The 14580-nt window shown below is 46.0% G+C and overlaps 1 protein-coding gene across 13 annotated transcripts in view; it reads right to left on the bottom strand.

Moving 5' to 3' along the window:
• The window catches only part of FMNL2 (formin like 2), a 152849-nt gene that overhangs the window by 50118 nt on the left and 88151 nt on the right, over positions 1-14580 (bottom strand). For 8 of the 13 annotated variants that reach the window (XM_055811388.1, XM_055811391.1, XM_055811387.1 and 5 more), the window contains exons 3-7: positions 11755-11835; positions 8279-8355; positions 6183-6266; positions 4388-4540; positions 2842-2961 (exon numbers count right to left, since the gene is read on the bottom strand). In XM_055811388.1, coding sequence (XP_055667363.1) covers positions 2842-2961; positions 4388-4540; positions 6183-6266; positions 8279-8355; positions 11755-11835 — 515 coding nt within the window. The remainder of the gene's footprint in view (positions 1-2841; positions 2962-4387; positions 4541-6182; positions 6267-8278; positions 8356-11754; positions 11836-14580) is intronic. The other 5 variants (XM_055811395.1, XM_055811398.1, XM_055811399.1 and 2 more) reach the window with 1 other exon arrangement.

Genomic DNA, 14580 nt, shown 5'->3' with positions numbered 1-14580 from the left:
AAGCCTGCGCTCAGCGGTGGCCCCCATAAACATTTACACCAGTGAGGTGCAATCAGCAGCTCTGCTCGGGCAAGGGAAGCCAGAGCAGGTAGCGGCCACTTCCAACACGGGCGACACAAAGCTGGGCTGTGCCACAGATGCAAAGAAAATAAATGACCTTGAAGCTGCTGTGTTTGTCTTCATCTAACAGAATCTGGGAAAATTGTTATTCCATAAAGTTGAGAAGGTATTTGCTGCTTAAAAAAGGCAAGAAAAGAAATCGCAACAGCCTGTTTTGGTCTCCCTCCCTCCTCCCAGGCTCCACAACCAGCGCATGACTACAGATATAAACGTACTGTGAGGGTGGCGAGGCGGTGGGCCAGGCTGCCCAGAGCAGCTGTGGGTGCCCCATCCCTGGCAGTGCTCCAGGCCAGGCTGGATGGGGCTGGGAGCAGCCTGGGCTGGGGGGGGTCCCTGCCCAGGGCAGGGCTGGGAACTGGGTGGGCTTTAAGGTCCCTCCCAACACCAACCGTCCTGTGATTGTATGTGAATGCAGACCCAGGTAGTGCTCAGCTCTGCCACGCGACACACGTCCCACATCCAGCATGGAAACAAGCATGTTGCTTCCCCTCTGTACACAAACACAGATGGGTAGTGTCGGGGATTCTCCCCCAGTTCGACCAGGACAATCACCCACCCCACCACAAGCAGGCTACGTGGAAACGGGCACCCACCACGCTGGAGCCACCCCCAGCTGCCATGGACACCACTGCCTGACCAACGCCTCTCCCAGGTCTGCCATCCTGGGCTTCAGGGAGAGAAACCAGGAGGACCACAAAACTTGACAACGGGCTGCTCAAAAATATGCGCTGTTAAGTTAGCAATTACGACAACAAAGTCAGCTGGCCCCTGAGCAGTGAAAGCGTTAATGGCAAAGTCCAAATTAAATCACTGCAGCAAAACAGTGTCAAACATGAGTCCAATTGCTGAATGCATTCAAAGCCCATTTATGGATTAAGATATGTTTGCCTGCATCCCTCTCTCATTACGGACTCCACAGATTTTCAAGAAAGAAATGAAGTTTCTCAGTTCAGTTCACATAGAAACTGAAGTATTTGACTCAGAAGAAAGGGAATTTCTAATGGGCTGGGACATTACAAAGTCTGCATTAATATTTATCTGACAGGAGAGTACAACTCTCACGTGAAAGTAATGCTCTTTCTCCCCCCCAAAAAAGCAGCAATAAAATCCCCAAAGGTTCATCCCTCTTTTTATCTTCCTGCCCTCATTTTGGTGTTTGCTTCCCAAATCCCTGTGCCGCCTCTTAAAAAAAACCAACAACCTCAGTTGCCAAGGAAACCCAGAGAGCAGGGAATTGGCATGGTTTAGCACCACTAAAAAGAGCTACGGGAAGCCGGTTAAAGTCACAATTAGAAATGGATAGCCTTAGCCACGTAGACGAAGAGACAGAAAGCCTCCATGCCCACGTCACCGCTGGGCGAGCTCACACCGCAGCCAGCTCGCCCTGGCTGCTGCAAGGGAGCTGCTCACGACAACAGTCGCATCATTTGCAAGTGCACAAGGGGTATAACCCTCCAGTACTTCCTAGTGTTGCTTTGTGCTTATCTCCTCTTCCTCTTGCTATAATTAAATGTGCACAGCACACGTCAGCTGCCACCATACAGGGTTCTGAGGGCTACAGCAGGTTTTGCTGTTGTTGAACCCCGAGGACAGGCAGGAGAGTGGGTGCCCCAACACTGCTGTACGCCTGTACGTACCAACAGCGAGCAAAAACGGTGTCAAAGCTGGCACGAAACACTGTCTCCCCAAACCTTCTTGCTGTTTTAATTAAAAGGAATCCAGGCCAAATCTGTTCTCATTTTTCATACTGCTATGGCATTGCAGGGATGAGTCCAGCTCCTGCATTTTAAATTACCCTGTTAAGATTGTCAGCCTTCTATTTTTCATCCAAGAGGGAGGACCGCTTCTTCCTTCCTCTCCATTTGAATGTTTTCATAACGAAGACAGAAGAGGAGCTTCCACACTCAAGAAACCACGGCCCAGGTCTCTGCATGTCCCAGGCACGTTGTCTACCCAGCCCCGCGGCAGAAACCTCCTGGTTTTGCCCAGAAATGCCCTCCTGCAAACCCTCCTCGTCTGACGAGGGCCCAGCCTGTTCTCAAGAAAAGCTTCTGCTTCAGTTAACTAGTGTTTGCTAATTACAGGAAAAAACTCTTCTTAAAAACTTCCCACCTACCTTTAGGTTTTACTTTTTTTTAAAACACACAGTCCCCCAGCTATTGAAAAAATAGATTTTAAAACACAGATTTTATTTTTTTTTTTCCCAAGAAACACAACCTAAAGATGCTAGTTCAACATGTGTTGGACAGTTTCTGCCCAAGCTGCCCCAGCACACAGACGGCTCTGCGGGCAGGAGGGGACGACTTGGCTGACAAACGCTGTGCTAGGTTACACTTCTGCGCCAGTTTTGCATATGAGCGAAGCCTCTATTTATAATAAAAAAGATGGGATAACACAGCCAACGACTAAGGGCTCCATGTCTTAGGTCTGAAACTAATAATATTATTTGCAATATGATAAAGAAAACTAGTACCTTGTTTCAAAGTGAAACACATCTTATTTTCTTTTAGAAAATCCCACTCTACGGAAGCAAACTACGCTTTGAAGTTATAATGTGATAACCACGCATCTTGGAGACTGAAACCTGCCCCTGATGCTCAGGTGGCTGCTTTACCAAGACGCAGGGTTACCAGATTATAAGGCATGGGGAACAGTGCTAGCCACGCAGCTCCCATGCCCCGCATAGCGCGTGCTGCGTGTAACCTTGCACCTGGGACTTACGAGATTTTCCGGCTCGAAGCCTCATCAGCAGAGCGCAAAGTGAAGCTGCTCCAGAGGCAGTTGGCTGAAAAGCAGCTCTGGCAGCGTTTGAACTGAAGTTGCTCAGGCAGAGAAACCGATCTGATGGTATGCGAAAGGCAGATGAGAGCAGAGGAGGGAAGGATGCGAGAGAGAGAATTGGAAAAGAGCGTTTGAAAGAGGGAGGGGAATGAAGGATGCAAGGAAGGGGACGTTGAAATGGAAAATAAAAAAAGTTAAGGAATAAAGAGGGATGTGAAAAAGGATGGAAGGAAATGAAGAGAAAAAAATGTAAGAGACATGTAATGTATACCTGACTTACGTACTTCTAGTGTGACTAATCACAAGCATGCTTCCCAAAGACAGAGCAGAGTAAGACATCCTCCTGCAAGCACAAGACTCTACCATTTCTCTGTCACAGTAATCAAAGAAAACCAAAACAACTAAGAACACCTTTGCAACATTCAAAAGTTTAAAAATCAACTGGCCAAGTGATTTTGTTGCACTCCACAGCTTGTATTTCTTTACCAGAACTGTGTGTCTGACTCTTCCTCTCCACTGCCTGGCATCTGTGTACTACGTCTCCCAGGTACCACATCCACTACCAGCTGTAGGTGGAAGGCACTCAACATCAGTGAAGAGCCAACATTACCATTGACTGGCAAACCAATGCTGAACCTTTGCTGGAAGACGTGGGAAAAAGCTGCAGGTCCTCACTGGCTGCACCTTTTTTGGACTCTTCTATGCTCACAGTATGATGTAACAAAACTCCATAAAAGCTCCCCAAAAAAGTCAAAAAGCATTTGAAATGCTGAGCTGCGCCCCTGGGTAATGGGACTGCTAGTCTGAAGCTAGTGTTCAGTATGTTTTACAATAGCAAAACATCAAAGGAATGTTACAGAGCTGACAGCCATTCAGTCCTGGGAAGTGATCCTGCCTTTTCCACAAACTAAAAAAAAAAATATATATAAAAAAATCCCAGTATTTGGAAAGAGATACTTCATAGTCAAGCCTAGGGTGGTGCTGGAATTAACAGCAGGTTTGAAGAATGGAAGTGGCCTTTCAAAAAAAAAAATATATATATATATCTTGTTCACAGCAGCATGGAAGGAATGTGCTGTTAGAAGAGAGCTTTTTGGACGAGACACCAGATCGGAGCCCCAGGCTGGCTGGGGCCATGGAAACCTTGAGAGAGGTTTTGGAGAAGAGGTACTGCTTCCTCTGTGCAAGCTACATTGTACCTGATGGAAACGTATCACGCATCCTTAGATCACTCTGCCATTGGAAAGGGAGGCAGAGTTATTCTTGTCTCTTCCTCAACTGCTGTGTAACGCTGCCCCACATTACTAGCTGAGTGTTTCTTTCCACCTCAAAACCATCAGTACAATGACACATCTCCTGCATATGCCAAGCCTACACTGTGAAAAGAGGGAAGATGAAAAACATCCTAATTGGAAAACCAGACTGACTCTTCTCACTGGGGCACTCGCTGTTTGCAGGTCGCCCACTGCCCGATTAAGCACCTTACCGTAAAGTCGAGTGTCTGCCAGAGCGGGAAATGCTGTTGCCAACTGGTGAGGGTAAATTACTGCCTCTGTGCAGGTCCTCAATAGATCTGCTCCAAGGTTTGGACTTATCCATCGAGTTTTCCACATTGTTCTCCAAACTTTCAAAGTCAAATCTGGAAAAAAAAATAGAAATTCCAATGCTGGGTTAGACAGAAAAGATACACAGAGCATCTTCCTTCCTGTCCAACACCTGCAGATTTTAGTAGGTCACAAAAGATTACAAAAAGAAAGGAAGAAAGCAAGGCAGGCTAACCTCCCTTCGCTCAGCGCCAGCAGCAAACGCACAGCGCAGCAAATCCAGACCTGGGCAAAGGCAGCAGCAAACCACACAAGCATACCAGCTCAGAAGGACCAAACAGCTAAGCATTCTACTTCAGTGTAAAATAAATACATTGGCCACTTTGCCCTGCCTTGAAGGAAAGCGTGGGGATGCTTAAAGCTGGCTCCATTTTATTTCAACTCATCAATGTGTTGCAAGTACTAATTCAGTTTCCTCCATCAATACGTGACCAAGTATTTGCACCTCCTCGTTGGCCCCCATCAGTCTCCCAGCGTATGTAATATATTTCCATGATCATTACAGATTTTCTTTTAATTTCTGACTCGTTGCCCATCGTACTGCTATTTCAAGCAAAATTGCTTGTTCCCTTTACAGCTTTTGAGGTTATTACTCATGTTTACCATGTCAGAGAGGGGAAAAGCCCAGCAAGTTAACTTGCGTACATTTGTATAATTTTAGGAAGAAAGTCTTTGTACAAACACTTCCCTTTGCTGTGCAGTTTTTTCCAGCATTACTAACATTTTAAACCATACAATTTTCCTTCATTAATTTTACTGCAACGTCACCAAAAATCTTTTTTCTGTGTAATGACATATATACATCTGATGGCACCTTTTCTAAAAATAGAATCTCAACTCCACTCAGCTTGGCTTCCTAATTACAGCACTACTCTTAACCTACCCCTTCTTTTCATATACACATATACAAACATCTACTGCTACAATATCTTGAATGAAAGCCAGTGGATGTACGAAACCAGATCCTCAGCTGAGCATCTACATCAAATTGTGTGATATAACTACTAATGAAAGCTGGGGGTTTCTCCTGATTTATTTTAATAAAATACATTTAATGATTTATTACCTAAATGACTAAATCTGATTTCCAACTAACCCCATGTCAAGAATTGAAAAACTTTGTTTTGTAGCTTCGCAACACACAGAATCACCTCGAAATTCCTACTGTTGTCTCGCAGTGCATGTACTGCATGGGATGCCAACAACGTTGCTTGCCAGGAGCCTTGTGAGAAGTGGTTTGTGTACGGAAGTTGCTTTGAACAGGGTAGGCAGTATTATAATGCCTCAGGGTAGGGCATTAGTCACTATTGCAAACCTATTTCTAAGCAAGCCTGCATGCTTCCAGATATTTGTGGAATGCTTTTTGCACTGTACCCCTAAGATGGTCAGTGGCCAAAGCCAAAATCATGTCAGTACAGTCTTAGAGATAAATAATCTCAAGGCTTAAACTTAGGCTTTTCTTCCTCCGAAAAATGTTACAATGCAATAGTTTTGGACTTTAGTATCTCCTCTGCTCTAAGGTACACGCATAGTTCTGCACCAAGCTGCTAGCAGGAAAGCTCTGCTGCAGGAAAAGCCGAGCATCTGCCCTGGCATCTCCCCCTCCTGCTCTGCAGAGGTGGCAGGATTCTTGCTCGGCCTCGCAAGCCCAGAGAGGACCAGGCATGTCTTACTTACGTGACCGCATACTGTGCAAACGACAAGTACTCCACCAGCACATCCAGGCCTTTGTTTTCTTCATTCAGGAACTCCCTGACCCATCTGTTAGAAAAATCATTAGACATCAGAGCATTTCGTGGGCTGTGCACAGTTACTGGAATTCTTGTCAGATAAACTAGAGATCGATCCAGCGTGGGAAAGGCAGCACTGCAGCAAAACTGTGCTTTGTCAGGAAAAGAGAACTTTTTTAAAATGCCCTTTATTATTTAGAGACATTTAAAACAGTCCTTTAGAGGACTTTACACATGTACTGAAATGAGCTTTTTTGCAGCACTGTGATGGCGGGGGGCGGGGAAGCATAAAAATATGCACGCTCTGCATTGCTCAGAAACAACTAGATACTTGCTTTTCTAAGTATGGAGCTCCAGAGTTGGCAAGTGCCTTCCCCACTTTCCTCTTCTTGCTGCAAGAGGGCCACAGATGCACTGGGGAGCTCAGCTGCCGCCTGGCTTCACTGGACACCCAGGCTCACCTCCCCTCTGGCACACGCTGCTGTGCAAACCACCAAGCAGGGGTTACAGCTGCCTTTGAACGCAGGAGTCACAGGGACCTGGTTTATCTTTTATCACATCCTGATCAGCAGCAGTCTTTAAAAGCATCTAGACAGCACACCAGCGAAAGAGTCATCTGCCATCCGGGACATACACAGTAATATGGCCTTCTCTTTTTAAAAGGCATTAACCTTTTACTGTGAATTTTGGCTCCCGAGAGTTATGCAAAATAATCTGCAGTTCAGAAAAGTCTGTTATCTTCCAAAGCTTTCAGAAACTCAAAAATGCCAAGTTTGAAAATCCAGCTATCTGGGGGCAAACCCAGGTGAGCAAGGAGCCCGAGCACAGCCCCAGCTACGCTCTCCTCCGAACCCCAGCCGGGGCAGCCGAGCCCCCCGGGGTGGGTTAGGTGCCCCTGGATGGAGCGGGGAGCTGGGCAGGGAGCTCTGCCTCCAGGGCCACGCAGCTACGGATCCCCGGTCTCAGCAGACCGGGAATTCATTCCCTCCAAGTGATTCTAGTCTTCAGGCCTGAAATATTTCACGGTTTACCTGCTAAAATAAACAGCCTGGTATTTTTATAAAACACATTTTGAAACACATCTTTCAGCTAAGTGAACCAAATAAACAAACACTGGTCTTGTCAGCCTCTTTTATTTATCTGGTGCAGCATTACAGTTCCTTCTGCACACCCACGAGCCACCATAAATCTGCAGAACGTCACACTTCAGATGCCCTCAGTCTCTGGTGAGGAATCCTTTGTGTTGGAAAATGAGACAAAATATAGCAGGGGTGTGGGAGAAGTTTGTTGTTAAGTACTTGCACCGATGCAGCTTGCGGGAGGGTGCCCTGCCATCATGCAGGCCGTGCTGGGCAGCCAGCTCCCACCGGGAGAGTACAGCTGTTCCTCCCACTGTTTACCTCAAAATAAAAGCAACATCCTGTAAAATCACTGTAACTGAGCTGGACGCAGTGTGTGATCATGAAACCAAATGCTGAAGAAACCTTCCTGGCTGATGCACCAGTGCTGAACTGCCTTCTGGGCCCAAGACCCAAGGCAGAGAGGCTAGACCGGTGGAAACGCAGGTGGGAACAGCACGTTCGATAAAAAACTAAGTATCTGGCGATTCTTTTACTATTTGAGAGGAATTTTCTGCATTGTGAAAGTAAAATCCTGGTACCATTACTCACATGATGCACTGCATCATGTTAAAGCTATAAAACAGCATGGGAGTTTTTTTATATATGCATTTATAGCTGCAATGCTATTATTATTCTAGACACAATCATGCTCACTCCTGCTTTGACTGACTTAGGGTGAAGCAGAAGCTGACTGCAATTTTTTTGCAGCCTTCACAGAAATGTGGATGAACCCTATCACGGAAGGATTAAAGCTGAATTATTCTCCTGAGATGCCCAGCTATCCCTTAACTAAGCCCTTCAGGCTTTAACAATCAATCAAGTGGTATCACTGCTTGACATGCAAAGAGATATTTTCTCAAAGACATCCATCAGTAGATGTAAAAAAAAATATCTTAGACTAGAAAACATCAAAAATTCTTACCCAATGTGATTTGTTCTTAAAGAAATTTCCAGTTCTCGGAGTACTTGAGTAGACTCTTGGACTCGTCTTCTGAATTTCTGTAATTGAGGGAGCAGGCAAAAATAACAATTAGACTCATGTGATGCCTTAAAAATATCATCTCACACAGCGCTGACTGAATAAATAAAACATTAAGGTAAAATGAGAACCCCTCTAAATCCTGAGGAATGCCACAACAGTCCAGCAGTCAACAAAAACAAGCGCAGAAAAATAACTTCTGCTCCCATGCACATTTTTGAGTTTTCCAGGATTAAGAAAATTAAAAGCCTGTAGATAAATAAACATTTCTTTACAATACAAGCTTTGTTTTAGTATCAAACTCTCCATTGAAAACTACAGCATTTGGGCTTCAGTCTCAGGCTGGTGCTCTAATCTTGCTTTTGTGACTTTACAGCCATACCAAAATACCTGCCACAATTTCTGTCTAATTAGCAAATCTGTGGGTGTGAGCCAATAGGGAAACACATGTGCTGCCATCTGCATGCTTTAATAATTTGTGCATGCTAACATGTATCTGCAAAATTAGATGCTGGGAAAAGGCCATAAAATGGCAGAAGTAAAACACTGCCGTGGAAAGGAGGTGAGGTTTTGTGCCATCTCCACAGGGGAGGAGAAAGTGCAACCTGGCAAGACCTGAGTGGAACGCAGCAAGAGCCGCACTGCATGGCTCAAAACAGGCACGGGGCACGGCAGAAGACCTCTAAATGCACGCTGACTCGTCATGAGTTGAGTCAAGCAGCTCCTCTCCATCACCTTCGGTGTGCCGAGGGAGTGAGCCAGCAGTGCCGCTGCCTCTCCCAGCCAGGAAAGCCTGCCTGGTGCCCCTGCCCATGGAAATGGACTAAAACAGACGGATAAACTCTTCTGGAGCAGTTGTTTTGGTAACTCCTCCTTTGTAAACAAGGTAAAAGAAGTGGATGGACAATGATGACCATCCTGGAATTGCAGTACTTAACTGGGCTGGTCACCAGTTATCACACACAGACCTGATGTGTTTGGAAGGGGCTCACACATGCTTGGGACACAAGCCACACTGCTGCAAGTAGGACCGTGCTCTGAACACTAGGGAAAAAAGGGGTTGTTCTCAGTGCACCACAATAAACCCACAGTAAAACCAAGGGGACTACTTGGCAGTTAATGATGCTCACGAGTTAATTTATTGAGGTGAAGATGAGGAAAGGATAGGATTTACCTTGCCTTGCTGACCTACGTGAAAATTAGAGCTACCCTTTTCACCAGGGTTTCATCGCGTGCTAGTCAGCACCACTGGCTTACTTGAGCTAAGACTAAATCCCAGCTCAGAAAGCCTCTGGGAGACTGAAATAGATGCCTCGCTGTAAAGTCCTAGTAGACACAAGGCACTACGAATTTCCACTTTGAACTAGCTAGTTGGGAACAGACATACAGCTTCTCTGGAGCTCCATCAATTAGCTCAGAGTACAAAATCACAGCGCCTTCTCTCCCGAGAGAGTTTACACAATATAAAAACTTACCTCTCTAGAGGTAAAGGTAAAATATTCAAGCAGCAAGAGGGAGACAGGGGACTGGGGTGGGAGGGCAGGGCAGAAACAGGCAGGAGTCTGCCAGGTGCCCCACACGGGGCTGCCGTGCCCACCAAGGGCAGGCTGCTCTCTGCAGCCACGGCAGAGAGCTATGAACCGGCTCCCCGCTGCACCAGGCCCTAGCAGCCACCCAACTGCCATGCCTTTAAAAATGTGTCATGTCAACACTTCCATTTTCCCATTTCAAAATTCAGCTCAGATGAAAAGCAACTGTTTTCTCGGGATGAACCATTGCAACCCCCATGACAAGCTGAAACATGCATGTTGCAGCAGCGTTTAGAGCCACACTCTCTTGGCCGTGCCGGGGACCATCAGCCAAAACGCTGACACCACCTCAGCTACAGCAATAATCCCGGTAAGAACAGCTCTCCCCGTGACACCACACGGCCATGCAGAGCCCATGCATAAATCTTTCCACCTCACAGCCCAGGCTGAGGAAAGGCTGCTGGTGATACAGAATAACGCAACAAAAGAGAGGAACTCAATGGAGTTATTTTTAGGCTCCTTTGGTTTTGTCATTTGTCATGGGACTCATAGTGGTATTAGGATAAGAAAGGCTTCAATGTGTGCCCACGGAGCAACCGCAGAGCAAAGCCAAACACTAAACGCATTTCAAAAACCCTTCAGGAGAAAAAACACAAAGACCCTGTTCACCATTTTTTGAAAAAAAAGAAAACCAAAAAACTATAATCAGCTACAGGCAAATTTAAAGGTTTCCTACTAAATGGTTTCCTATCCCTTGTCAGAGCCCCCAACAAGAGAAGCACTGTCAGAAGACATTACTGCAGGCTTGAAGACAGGAGCGAGCGCCGGCACGCGGCAGGCACAGGGTACCCAGTGTTTGCCCCTCACCTTCTGCGGGGCCGGAGGTGCCCCAGCCTGGAAGCCCACTCCCAGGATATGTATGCATTTTACCGCAGGGCACCAACCTCAGCTCATTGTATGGCAACACAAAGCAGCAATTGTTGAGGACGAGGCAGAGGCAGTCAATGGCAGGATCTGCTATGCTCTCGCTGCCTTTTTGGAGGGTTTTAGGATTTTTTTAAAGGCTATTACAACTATCAACACAGGATATACGCTGATATCCAAGGCGGTTAAATACCAAAGGTTCAGCGATGGTCCTCTAAATGGGATGTAGGTTTACTGTTATTCTAAAATCCTGGAGGCTATCACTAAGCCCCTGACAGCGGTGCAGAGATATCAGAACCAGCCACAAACAGATCCCAGCACAGAAGCCACATTCAGGGATGCACGGAGTTCACATGAAAGGCCAAGTAAAGTGCCTGAATCTTTCAGGAGTGATCATCAAACTGTTTTCGACAAAAGAATATGTGGAAGTATGGATGAAGCTCTGCCATGTAAATACACCCCAGGTTACATCTTTACTTCACAGACCTGAAACTTCAGATGAGACTGCAAGCGATACGTGAGCCGTGCCAGCTGTGCTGAGCTTCTGTCACACACAAGCCCAGAGAAAAGGACTCGAAACTTCAACATCCCCTTCAGACGGGTGAGAAAAGGGCCGTTCCACAGAGCTTTTATTCACCACCAGCACTGCCCACATGAAAAGTCAGACCTAGAGTACAGCTCAGTGGTAATTTGTCAGACTGTTTACTAATGCTAAAGTTATTAAAACAAGTTGGTTTGTGTCAGATGGTCCTTTTCTTTGCAACATCTGTTCTCCTTTCTTAGCTGCAAAAACTGCAGCATCTGTCCAATTTCTCTTTGCTCCTCTCTGCCGTTTGTTATATCTCCGAGATTCTTCTCAGAGACTTTTATGTGGCCTTTTACACAAAGGCAGGAAGGAACTCAGATCCCAGGACCATCCTCGCCAAGGAACGAGGGATGGGCGAGAGGAAACAGGACACTCCTCACCTTCCTGGTTACAGCTGGGTCCAGATAGCCCTTCAACTTCTGGATGTATGTATGTGGAGGATTCTTCACTTGAAACCTTTCCTGCAAAGGAGACAAGAATAAACATCAGCCATTTTATACCATCTGCTCTATTTACTTACTATATATATAAAATGCATGCAACGCATACATATTTAAACAGTATATATTTATAATATAGTTTTGTATGTACTTACAACATTTGTAAGTATATAATTTTTGCATATACAATATGCATGCAAATAAAATATATTTACATGCATCTTGATAGTCTGAAATTCTGTATTTATATAGGATGCATAAAAACATACCTTACACATTCAATGACATTTCTGAACTTCAGTTATACACATAAACACACACATCTGAAATAACAGGGTTCTGCTAGCCAGGAGTACTGAAAGATAAGCGTTAGAAGAGCAGACATGTGTCTCTGTTTGATTGAAAGCCATCACTGCAAAAGCCAAGACACCTTTTTTATCACTTGGAACAAGCCTACAAACACACTGTGAGGTCTAGTCATGGCAGAAGTCTCAACCTTTCACTGTTCAGATTCCAGAAAATCGAATGCAAGAGGAGTATGTTAGCAATAAACAAGCAATATTTTAACTCCCTGATATTAAACTGGATTGCCTTTGTAAGTGGCTCACCAGCTCCTCGCCCAACCCTTACTGTAGGTTCCCATTTCCAGGGCACAGCATGCACCAGGCTGGCCAGCTCTCCTGGCAGTAACGACACAGACTTCATCACCAGCCCTACCCAGCCACCACACAGGAGGGCTCGTTCATTCTACGTAAATACACTCAATCACAGCAGCATCCTGCTTCCTACGTCAACACAGTGCTTGAGCACTGTCACACTCATCGTGCCTTGGGATCAGCTCCCCGCACCATTTCTGCCAGCACCACTTGCATGGGGAGCACGGCAGTGGCTGAGCTCGTCCCACGCACCCACAGCCCCCAGAAATTCGGGGGTTTCCTTCCACACCCTTGTCACACAAGGGCTGAGCTAAGGGATCTCCAGCATGGTGGGAAGTGAGCCAACAAATGCCACCGAGGCCACCATTCCACTTACCAGGGAAATTATGGACCAAATTTGGACTCTGATCAACCTCAGGACACAGAGGAAGGCAAGTTGCCTGCAATTGTGGGCTTTACCCATGTAAAACATTTCATTACCCGTGCCTGCTTTCCTGCTTTACCTCATACACCAGCAGCGTGCCTGATTTCCCTTCCCCATCTCACTCACCTGCTGCTAGTCCAGTGCCAAGAAATTCCTACCTGCCTCTGAGACTCATTTCTCACCGAAGGCTTCCCAACACTAACCTTACAGCAGACACTTGATCTGCAATCCAGCATCAACCACATTCAAAACTGAATTCAAGATTCTGATGACAAGTACAAGGTCTGCTTGTACTCTGAGAGCTGCGTGGTTTTTGCTTGCTTTACCAGTTGCATGGCCAGCTTGAAATTTATCCTACAAAAGCTGCTGTGAAACACGAGTTGTTCTGCGAGGAGCACGCTGTGTCCAAACCTGTTAAGAGCATTACCAAAAGTTCTGATACTATTTGTATCTTGGAAGAATTTTAAACTATTCTACCCTTTCCCTTGAGGAAAGATCTCATAACAATTTCCTCCTGAAATTTTGCATTTTATAACTGATATGTGAAACCTCCCTTTATTAGGTCAGGATGCAATTTTGACTACATTATCTGAAAGTTATTTCATAATGAACAGGACACCGCTGCCCAGTTACCAGAATGTACTGTCTGCGGAGCACCAAAAGTTGTTCCTGTTATTATCTTGTGCTTGCTGTAAAAAAAGTAATTCATCATGGTCAGCAGGAAAAAATGAACTAAGAAGTCTGTGGTGCATCAGCCCCGGGCGAGAGCTCTGTAAGACAGAGAGCAGACGTTTCTTTCCTCTTTTACAACCGGATATTTTTTTCATGCACCTTCACATTTATGGGCCAAACACAGTCCTGGAATTGGCATTTCCTTTTTAGCTAAAAGCCAGCTCAGAAAATGCAAAGGTCTTTGCTGCCAGCTGCTCTCTGGACACAGCGACAGCAGCGGTGCCTGTCCCACCCCAGCCCCCCCAGCACCATGCCCACTGCCATGGCCACCTCTCAGCTCTGCAGCCACAGATGCTTGGAACCATCTCACCTCCGCTGGCCCCCGTGGGTCTGACAGTCCCTTTCATGCCCCTGTAGTTAAATCTGCTGCTAACTGGAACTGCTGCTGGTACGCTGGGAAAGACAGCTGCACAAGGCAGATGCATGGGGCGACGGACGGGTTTGGGAACAATGTGCCAGGGCTCCATCACCCAGCTCCGCCGGCACAAGCAGAAACCACCTGTCGCATCCCAAGAGGTGCGCAACGTTCAGGCCTAGCATCCAAATCTCTGGAAAATGGGAGCAGGAACACCCACAAGTATTGACAGGGGCTTTAAAGGAAATAGAAAAATTAAAAAATACAGACACATAAAATAAATCAGTCACAAGAATGTCAGTATCGAAGGTACCTTAACTGCTTGCTTAATTTTTGCACTTTTTACAGGACACCATTAGGCCAGTTTCTCAGTCAGGCTTACGGCCCCCTCAGGATACTGGGGCTTTACAGTGGGCATAAGTTATTTAGAAGTAATTTCCATCCATTAACCCATTTAAAAAAATCTTTATGCTGGAAGACAGACAAAAAAGCACTCTGCTGTAAATGAGAATCTGGCCCACTGTAGACTAGTAAAGAGTTACCGAGGTATCTGAGCCTCGGAGACCACCACCGCTTCTCAGTTTCCCCCTCAACAGTTT

Source organism: Falco peregrinus, chromosome 8 (genome assembly GCF_023634155.1).
Source record: "Falco peregrinus isolate bFalPer1 chromosome 8, bFalPer1.pri, whole genome shotgun sequence".
Taxonomy (NCBI): Eukaryota; Metazoa; Chordata; class Aves; order Falconiformes; family Falconidae; genus Falco; species Falco peregrinus.
This window is presented reverse-complemented; position numbering and strand designations above follow the sequence as displayed.